This window comes from Impatiens glandulifera, chromosome 1, assembly GCF_907164915.1.
Source record: "Impatiens glandulifera chromosome 1, dImpGla2.1, whole genome shotgun sequence".
In the NCBI taxonomy this organism is placed as follows: Eukaryota; Viridiplantae; Streptophyta; class Magnoliopsida; order Ericales; family Balsaminaceae; genus Impatiens; species Impatiens glandulifera.
Window position 1 is genome coordinate 144,837,693 of NC_061862.1, and position 10,610 is coordinate 144,848,302.

At 32.6% G+C, this 10,610-nt stretch overlaps 1 protein-coding gene across 1 annotated transcript; it reads left to right on the forward strand.

Moving 5' to 3' along the window:
- Positions 1-8,036: 8,036 nt before the first annotated feature.
- Positions 8,037-10,126, forward strand: LOC124946321 (cytochrome P450 81Q32-like). The gene is made up of 3 exons (XM_047450193.1): positions 8,037-8,629; positions 8,925-9,246; positions 9,405-10,126. Exons 1-3 carry the CDS (start codon positions 8,037-8,039, stop codon positions 10,023-10,025), a joined length of 1,536 nt encoding a protein of 511 aa, XP_047306149.1. The 3' UTR covers positions 10,026-10,126.
- The last annotated feature ends 484 nt before the right edge of the window (positions 10,127-10,610 follow it).

The window sequence follows — 10,610 nt, forward strand, 5'->3', positions numbered from 1 at the left end:
ATTTGTTGAAGCACAAAAAAAGAATTGACACTAGAAAAATAAAAATACCAAATAAAAAAAGTCAAAATGGGAGAAAGAAAAAATAAAGCGTTATGTTATGTACAACAAAAATAATTAACGTGCACCAAAGTCTTAAAAAATGTTGTTGATCTCTCCAACCGACTTTACGGACTTTTCATAATGAATTTGAGACAGTGTCGTTGAAACTAAATAATTCACCAAAATATAATAGATATATTAACCTAAAAGACCCGACATATATGTTGTCTCAATTTAAATCTTCCAACAACTACTAACGATTTAGATAAACATACTGAATTCCAGTCATGCTCGAAAGAAAGAGTTCAAATACTCGCCCTCACAAGAATGAAAAAAAAAAGTGAAATATTGTTTTAACCATAGTTTTAAAATACGCGGTCCGACCGGCGGTCAACCCGGTCTGACCGCTAAAAGGTTGATTGGATGTTCAAATTTTGACTTCGATACGGTTACCTTTCGAACAGGTCGAACCGAAAAATCAAACCGAATATTTTCGGTTGGAAAAGTAGTATTTCTCCTCCAGCCAAGAGCGGAGTAACAGACAGATCTACCTTGAATACATGTGCCTCCAGTGTCTTCTTCTAATCAATCTTTGCATTGACGAATTCAGAGCGGAGTTACAGAAAAATCGGCCTTGAATACGTGCTCCTTCAGTGTCTCCTTCTAGTCGATCTTTGTATTGACGAACACAGAGGTTTCACGGACGGAGGACAGTTTGAGTAATCGTGTAACAGGAATGTTAAAAATAATAAATAATTAATAATCTTGGAAAACATTAAATGTGATGATGAATCTCAAGAGTTGAAGATCGATCGTGAGAGGAAGATGAAGCTCAAGAGATGCATTATTTAATGTCATGAATTGCATTTACTTTGAGTTCTAGATTGTTCTATTTTATCCTTTAAATTGAGAGTTTCTCATTAGTTTTTATATATAAAAATTAAGTGAGCTGTAGCTACTTAAGAATTCTATCAATAAAATACTATTTTCTTAGTTATAATATTTTCCGCACCAACAAATTTGGTATCAAAACAAGGTTACGTTTCAATCTTGAAATGGCATCTACTCTATTCTCATACTCTCCAAGTCAAGTTCCTATCTTTGAAGGCGAATTCTATGAATTCTGGAGCAGCCAAATGGAAACATTTTTCATATCCCTAGGTCTTTGGGATATGATAGATAAAGAAGAACTCGATGTGCCCGATGAAGACGACGAAGGATATGCAAAATTTGAAAAGGATCTCAAAAAACGAGATGCATTAGCTTTGCGCTATATTCAACAAGGAGTTGGGAAAACCATATTCCCTCTTATTTTTGGAGTAAAAAAGGCTCAAGATGCTTGGGTGATATTGAAACAGGAATTTCAAGGTACGGAGAAAACGATCGCATTAAAACTCCAAGCCCTATGGAAAGATTTTGACAATCTAAAGATGGAGGATCGAGAAAAGGTACAAGATTTTTCTTCTCGTTTTTCTACTATTGTCAATCAAATAAAAAGCAGCGGAGATGAAATCAAAGACAAAAAGGTTGTTGAAAAGGTTCTTCGAAGCCTTCCTCAAAAGTTCGATCATGTTGCTGCTGCGATTGAAGAATCAAAAGATTTGTCCAAGATGACAATATATGAGTTGACTGGATCTCTTCTAGCACATGAGCAAAGAATTAATCGCTCTTGTACTCCATCAACTGATCAAGCCTTCAAATCCAAGCAAGTACCAGAAGCGTTTTCAAGAAGTCATCACAACAAATTTGGTAAGAAAAATAAAAAGGCATTCGGTTGGAAAGGCAAAGCACCACAACAATCTGGTGATTCTTATTCCTGTATCATTTGCAAGAAAACAAATCATGAGTCAAAAGATTGTTATTTCAAATGCAAAAGATGCAAAATCCCTAATCATTCTCAAAGGGATTGTCGATTTCAAAATCAGGAGAAGAAAGAAGATGATGCAAAATTTGTGAAAGAAGATTATGACGTTATGTTTGTTTTTTTAAATGGTGAAGAGAAGTCAAAAAGTCGATGGTATCTTGATAGCGGTGCTAGCAACCATATGACCAGCAATAAAGATATGTTTGTGGAGCTCAACTCAGACATTAATTCAACCGTTGTTCTTGGAGATGGTTCTTATCAAGATGCGAAAGGAAAAGGAACCATTGTTGTTCCAACTTCGGGAGGTAATAAAAAGCTTATCACGGATGTTCTTTATGTCCCTAATATTTCATATAATCTTCTTAGTATTGGACAACTTATTAAGAAGGACTTCTCGGTATATTTTGATGGTGGAAGATGTAAAATATTTGACAAAAAGAAGAATGTGGTTGTGGCAACTGTCGAAATGAAAGATAAGACTTTTTCTCTCACGTTTCCATTGAAAAATGATTGTGCATTAAAAGTGGAAAATGAAGATTTGTCTAAGCTTTGGCATCTTCGATATGGTCATCTAAATCAACGGGGACTTCAGCTGCTAAAAGAGAAAAATATGGTGGTTGGACTTCCTTCTATTCAAGTGATGAATGATATATGTGAAGGTTGTATTTATGGAAATATGCACAAGCTCCCATTTCCCAAAACTACATGGCGAGAAAAAGGACCACTTGAACTTGTCCATTCTGATATATGTGGCCCGATGCAAACTCCTACTCCTGAAAATAAGAGGTATTTCATTCTCTATGTTGATGACTATACAAGAATGATGTGGATTTATTTCCTTAATCAAAAGTCCGAAGCATTTTCTATTTTCTTACGATTCAAGTCTCTAGTTGAAAAGGAAAGTGGTCATATAATGAAATGCTTGAGAACTGATCGTGGAGGAGAATATCTCTCAAATTCCTTTATGGAATATTGCAAAGATAATGGTATCAAAAGACAATTAACTGTTAGTAGATCTCCACAACAAAACGGCGTAGCTAAACGAAAAAATCGTACGATTGTAGAGATGGCGAGAAGCATGCTGAAAGGAAAGGGAATTCCAAATCTATATTGGGCTGAAGCTGTTCACACAGCTATATATATTCTCAATCGATCACCAACCAAAGCGGTCAGAAATAAGACTCCATTTGAAGCTTGGTATGATAAAAAGCCCGTCATTGATCATTTAAAAATATTTGGGAGTATTGCTTATGCTCTAATCCCATCTTAAAGTCGGGAGAAGTTTGAAGAGAAAGGCCAAAAACTTGTGTTCATTGGCTACAGTGATGAATCCAAGGGATATCGATTGATGAATCCATTGACCAACAAAATTATTGTATCTCGAGATGTTGTTTTTGATGAAAAAGCTACTTGGAATTGGAAGGGGAAAGAAGTTGAAGACTTGGGATCACAACCATTTACTGATCCAATTGCATCCCAAGCTAGTACATCCCAAGCTAGCTCATCTCAACCTTATGTACAAGACTCAGAACCTGATTCAGATAGTCCTCCAAGAAAGACCCGAATGGTTCAAGACATTTATGATGAAATTGAGTTTGGATTATTTTATTGTGAGCCACAATCCTTCCAAGAAGCTTCTCAAAAAGAATATTGGCAAAAAGCAATGAAGGACGAGTTATCTACAATTGAGAAAAATTCAACATGGGAACTCGTGGACTTGCCAGATGGAAAGAAAACTATTGGTTTAAAATGGGTCTACAAAGTAAAGTACAGTGAGGATGGTTTGATTCAAAAACATAAAGCTCGACTTGTCGCAAAGGGTTATTCTCAACAACCGGGAGTTGACTTCTCAGAAACTTATGCTCCTGTTGCAAGAATGGAGACAATCCGTACTTGTGTAGCCATTGCAGCTCAGTTGGAGGTAAATATATTTCAACTTGATGTAAAATCAGCTTTTCTAAATGGAGAAATTCAAGAAGAGGTGTATGTTGAGCAGCCCGAAGGTTTTGAGATCAAAGAAGAAGAGAAGAAAGTTTATCGACTAAAAAAGGCATTGTATGGGTTAAAGCAGGCACCCCGAGCGTGGAACAACAAAATCAATAGTTATTTCTTCAAGAAAGACTTTAATCGAAGTACAAGTGAATCATCTCTCTATGTGAAGACTATTGACAAAGATTTCTTGATTGTATGTTTATATGTAGATGATCTCATCTATTTTGGAACAAACAAAGTTATGGTGGCAGAATTCAAGAATCAAATGATGAAAGATTTTGAGATGATAGACTTGGGACTCATGAAATATTTTCTTGGTATACAAGTTAAGCAAAGTCCAGGAAGAATCTTTCTATCTCAAGAAAAATATATTGAAGATCTGCTCAAGAAATTCAATATGAGTCAATGCAAGCCCCTCTCCACTCCTATGGCGTTGAATGAAAATTTTCAAGTTAACGACGACGGTGAGAAAGCTGACTCAACTAGTTATAGAAAGTTGATTGGTTCATTAATCTATCTCAACACGAGACCGGATATCACACATTCGGTAAGCTTGATTTCTAGATTTTTGAATGAGCCAAGTCAAATTCATTTTGCAGCCGCAAAAAGAATCTTTAGATATCCTAAAGGCACAAAAACTCAAGGCATTGAATTCAAAAAGGAAAGTGAATGTAAGTTGGTTGGTTATACAGATAGTGATTGGGCAGGCTCGATTGATGATCGAAAAAGTACCTCCGGTTATATCTTTTGTCTTGGATCAAATGTAATATCATGGAGTTCAAGAAAGCAGAAATCTGTGGCATTGTCATCAGCCGAAGCAGAGTATATAGCATGTACCGATGCAGCTTGTGAAGTTGTTTGGCTTCAAAGAATTTTAAAGGATATGAAGTTTGAGCAATGTGAGCCGACAATTATTCATTGTGACAATATGTCAGCTATTGCAATGACAAAGAATCCTGTTTTTCATGCTCGGTCCAAACATATTGAACTACGACATCATTTTATTTGAGATTTGGTTACTCAAGAAGTAATTTCCATGAAGTTTATCAAGACAGAGGATCAGCCAGCAGATATCATGACCAAAGCCGTCACGATTGACAAGTTCGACAAATTCAAGAAGAAACTCAAGATTACTAATTAAGAGGGGGTGTTAAAAATAATAAATAATTAATAATCTTGGAAAACATTAAATGTGATGATGAATCTCAAGAGTTGAAGATCGATCGTGAGAGGAAGATGAAGCTCAAGAGATGCATTATTTAATGTCATGAATTGCATTTACTTTGAGTTCTAGATTGTTCTATTTTATCCTTTAAATTGAGAGTTTCTCGTTAGTTTTTATATATGAAAATTAAGTGAGCTGTAGCTACTTAAGAATTCTATCAATAAAATCCTATTTTCTTAGTTATAATATTTTCCGCACCAACAAGGAATTGATCTATCAAGCGACGTCATCACCGGTGATATGTTTGGAAATTTCTCCGCATTGACGTCACTCACCGTTCTTGATCTCTCCGGTAACACTATCAACGGAAATGTAAACGGAGATCTGAGTAAATGTTTCAATCTAAGAACCCTAAATTTATTGAGTAATATGATTACCCTAAATTTATTGAGGAATATGATTAGAGGAGAATTTATCTTAACTTATAGTTTGAAGATTATTGATTTATATACCAATCAAATCAATGGAGGAATTCATTTTAAGTTTCCCTGCAATTCGTAGAAGTATGGTGGTAGTTAATTTGTCTCAGAATAACTTCACTGGCTCCATTCAAGGTCTGTTTGATGATTGTCCATATTTACAGTATCCATATCTAACCACAAACAACTTGGCAGTGAATATTTGGACTGACTAACTTGACAGTGAATATTTGGACTGGTTTCATTAGGCTAATTCTCCATTTCTGATAATTTATTACAAAGTTCATTAGCTTCAATTTTTTTTATCAAATTAGAGAGTATATATAACAAAGAGTGTTTGTTGATTGCAGGTAATGTGTTAGAAAAAAATGCTTAAGAAGTTAGAGTGTATAACTAAAGAGTAATGATAGGTAAGCGAAAATTTTGCAGCGAATGTGTAGCTAAGTTGATGTGGAAAAGTGACTAGGCATAATGACTAAACATAATTATTTATCTCTCTCCTATTCATTAATAATTTCTCCCTCTTCTCTTTATTAATAATTTATTTTTTATCTCTTCAATCTTCATTAATAATTATTTATATTATTAATTTATAAATATATATTTATTTATTTTATTATTTAACTTATTTATTTTTAAAAAAATTAGAATAATAATAGGGACAATAATAAAATATATATATATATATATATATATATTTTTAAATATATATTATATTTGATAAATATATATTTAAGGGAATAATAAAATAAAAATAAAATTTTAAAATATTTTTAATTAATTATTTCTCCAGTGGGAGGAAAGACAAAAAAAAAATTATTTGATTTTTTAAGCGAATAAGAATAAGATTATATCAATTCATTCCCTCACCAAATTCTCTTACCAAATTTCCTTATCTAATCATTTGGGTTTGATTTTAAAATGAGTTATAATAGGGAAAATAAAAATAGGTCAAGATCTAACTTTAATCATACATTCTAATTTTCAAAATAAATATAACTCAAACTATCAATTATTAATATTAAAAATAAATAAAAAAAACACTTTATTATAAGAGTTAACCAATCAATATAAAAGGAGATAATATATAATATTTTGAGTTAATTGATTGAATTTATAATATATTTTATAAGAAAATAAAATATGGAAAAAATTAAAGAGAGAATGAAAAATAATTAATTTTAAAAAATTAAAAATAATTATATTTAATATTTTATTCTCTTAAATATATATTTATCAAATATAATATATATTTGAAAAAAATATATTTTATTATTTTTTTATTTGATTTATTATTGTCCTTATTAATATTTGAAATAAATTATTAATAAAGATTGAAAAGATAAAAAAAAAAATATTAATGAAGATAAGAGGGAGAAATTATTAATGAATAAGAGAGAGATAAATAAACGTTTGAAATTATACTTAATCATCATGTCTAGTCACCCTCCACATCACTTCGCTACACATTCAATACAAAACTTTCGCTCACCTATCATTACTCATAACTGAAAGTGTTTTGTTGATTGCATGTAAAGTGTTTATAAACATGCTTAAGAAGAATGTTGAAGACTAATATTAAATTAAAGATAATAGGAGCTGAATAAGAAATGTAAATTGTTTTGGAGAAAAAATAAATAAATAAAATCCGGTTCAAACGGTTGGATCGGTCGGACCAAAGTACGTCCCAAAAACCGGGTCGATAACCAAAACGATTTTCAAAATCATGATTTTAACATAAAAAAAACCATTTATCCAATGAAATGAAAGAATTTTGTGCTGTATAAGTTAATGTTTTTTTGAAAAATAATTATAGAGGTTAATTCATTCAAATCAATCTGCCCAATAGATACTATTTAACTCGAATATAGATCCCAATCAAAAGGATTTTAATTGAATATAACTAAACCTAAATATGGATAATTATAAAAAAAATAATTTATTTGATATTATGTATTATGTGTTTGTGTTGTACCTCAAAATCATTTTTAAGCAAAAAAAATTTATTACTGTTTAGGGGAGAAAAATGTTCGATAATGATATATTTAAAATGTAAATAATATAATATAAGTTATGAAATGTAAAATATGATATCGTAATACAAAACTCTTGAATCGAATTATTATACCTAACTTACACCCAAAATAGTAGTTATTCTCACAGTAAAAATGAATCTATTTTTATTTGGAGACTAAATTAGTTTATTAATCAAATATAAGTATATTAATTTGTTTTTATGAAAGAACATAATTTTTTATTAAATATAACATATAACATATATAATATATCCTACTATTAATTGGAAGGAGAGCAATTCACATTGTTATTGAGAGTATATTGATTTTTTTACACATCTGAGCAGAATTTTTTTTGATTAAATATAACATATATAATATACCCCACCAATTGGCTCACAGGATCCATACTTCAACGTTTTTTGAATGGGAAAAATCTTTATTTATATTGATGAATGGTTCATCAAATTAATAAGTCAGTGATGAAGCAAATAGAAATATATTTGATCTCTCTAATTATTACCACCATTTTGTTTATTTTTCTCTTAAAGTTGATCTTCAAGAGAAAGCTTAATCAAAATCTGCCGCCGAGCCCTCCTTCACTCCCAATCCTCGGCCATCTCCACCTCCTAAAGAAACCCTTACACCGAACCTTGCATCACCTTTCCCAAACCTACGGTCCGGTCTATCTTCTACGGTTCGGATCCAGACTAGCTCTCGTTGTTTCGAGCCCTTCCCTAGCCGAGGAATGTTTCACCAATAACGACGTCGTTTTTGCTAACAGGCCTCGACTCATGTCGGGCAAGCATCTTAACTACAATTATAACACCATCGGCGCCTCCTCCTACGGCCATCTATGGAGGAATCTCCGCCGCGTCGCCACCGTGGAGCTGTTGTCGGCCACCAAACTCAACATGTTTTTGGATATTCGACAGGATGAAGTTAAATCGATGGTCAAGAATCTGTTCATGGAATCCAAATCCAAATCCAAACAGGGGTTTACCAGGGTCGAGATGCAGTCTAGATGTTCGGAGCTGTCGTTCAACATTATCATGAAAATGGTAGCAGGAAACAGGTAAAACTCAGATCGAGTTTTATTTTTCATCTATACATAAAAATTAACCAAAAAAAACATATATTTTTAATATTAATATAACCGGGTATTAGATTTGGGTTTACACCACCTATCCCGACTCCGACCCTAATTTAAAATACTCAAACCCGACGATCGGGTACTTACAGATATCGAATATAAGAGTACCCATTATTATCTATAAATATAAACAAATAAAAAAAACAATCAATGTACATAATAAAATAAATAAATAAAAAAAGAATTGACAAATAGATGAATGATTTGTTGATCATAGGTATTTTGGAAATAAGGGGAATATTGTTGAAGACGCAAAGAGATTTAGAAAGATAATAAGTGAGATATTTCAGATGGTGGGAGCATCTCCAGGAGATTTCATACCTCTACTTAAATGGATTGACTATAAAAACAGAGAGAAAAGAATGTTGGCGGTGAGAGATAAGATGGATGTTTTCATGCAGAGATTAATAGAAGAACATCGTCTTCTTCGTGGAGGTGGTGATGAGAATAGGTCAAAAACAATGGTCGACGCAATGTTATCTTTACAAGACTCAGATCCTCAATACAACTCCGATGAAATCATCAAAGGCATGATTATGGTAAGAATTCTATCCAACCCTAATCAAATTTTCTAATTTATAAATGATTTGAAAATTAATTAGATTTGTATCTTATCTATATCAAAATTATTATGAAATGAATTGAAATATTAAACATATTATATTAAATGTTTAATTTATATACTATATACTCCCAGACAATGTTAAGTGCCGGGACAGACACTTCTTCCGTGACAATAGAGTGGGCAATGTCACTAATGTTAAACAACCCGGATATTCTAAAGAAGGCCTCTTTAGAAATAAATGATTGTATAGGCCAAGATCGCCTCGTGGACGAAACCGATCTCTCAAAGCTCCCATACATTCAATCCATCGCCAATGAAACCCTTCGTTTGTTCCCCGCAGCACCTTTGCTCGTACCACACGAGAACTCTGAGGCATGCACTATTGGAGGGTACGATGTTCCGCGAGGAACCATATTGTTTGTAAACGCATGGGCTATACATAGGGATTCTAGCATTTGGGAGGAACCTACAAAGTTCAAGCCGGAGAGATTTTCTCATGGTGGGGAAGAATGTGAAGGATTTAAATGGATTCCTTTTGGAATGGGAAGAAGGAGATGTCCGGGTGGTGGATTAGCGAATAAAGTCGTGTGCTTGGCTTTAGCCGCATTAGTACAATGCTTTGAGTGGGAAAGGGTTAGCGTGGAGCTAGTGGATATGTTAGAAGGGTCGGGTCTCACGATGCCTAAAGCGGTGCCATTAGAGGCAATGTGCAAAGCTCGAGAAGAAATGGTTCATGTGCTTTCACACTTATAAAGTATGTAAGATTAGAAGTTATAATGAATTTTCAATAAAGGTAGACCTGATTTTTTAGGTTAAACTCATATGATGCACTAATAAGAAATGAATGTTTGATGTGAATCTGTTATGTAATATATTCCATTATCTAAAAAGGGTATCTAGTCCTAGTGTTAACTTCATTATGTAATATATTTTTGGGTGGAATAATAACATGTTTGCTTGGTGTTAATAGTACAAAAGTTTGGTTTGAACAAATTATTGTCAAATTTATATATATATAATGATGCTTAATTTTTAAAGTGTCCGGATTACCGGGTCGAGAGCTGTGGTTAATTTGGATACTTGGGTCGGATTGTGGGTTGACCCGCCTTTAAATTTAAAACGGTTAAAAATAAAATTAAAAATTCTAGAGGTATGTCTCGAACTTGCAACATAACAAAACAAGTACAACTTTTTAACCAACTAGGCTACAAAGACTTTATATTTTAAATTCAACACCAAATTTGATAAACGCGGGACGTTTTAATATTAATATAAGTTCAACTTTTTAACTAATTAATCTATATATATATATATATATAATATGATGTTGAGTAAATG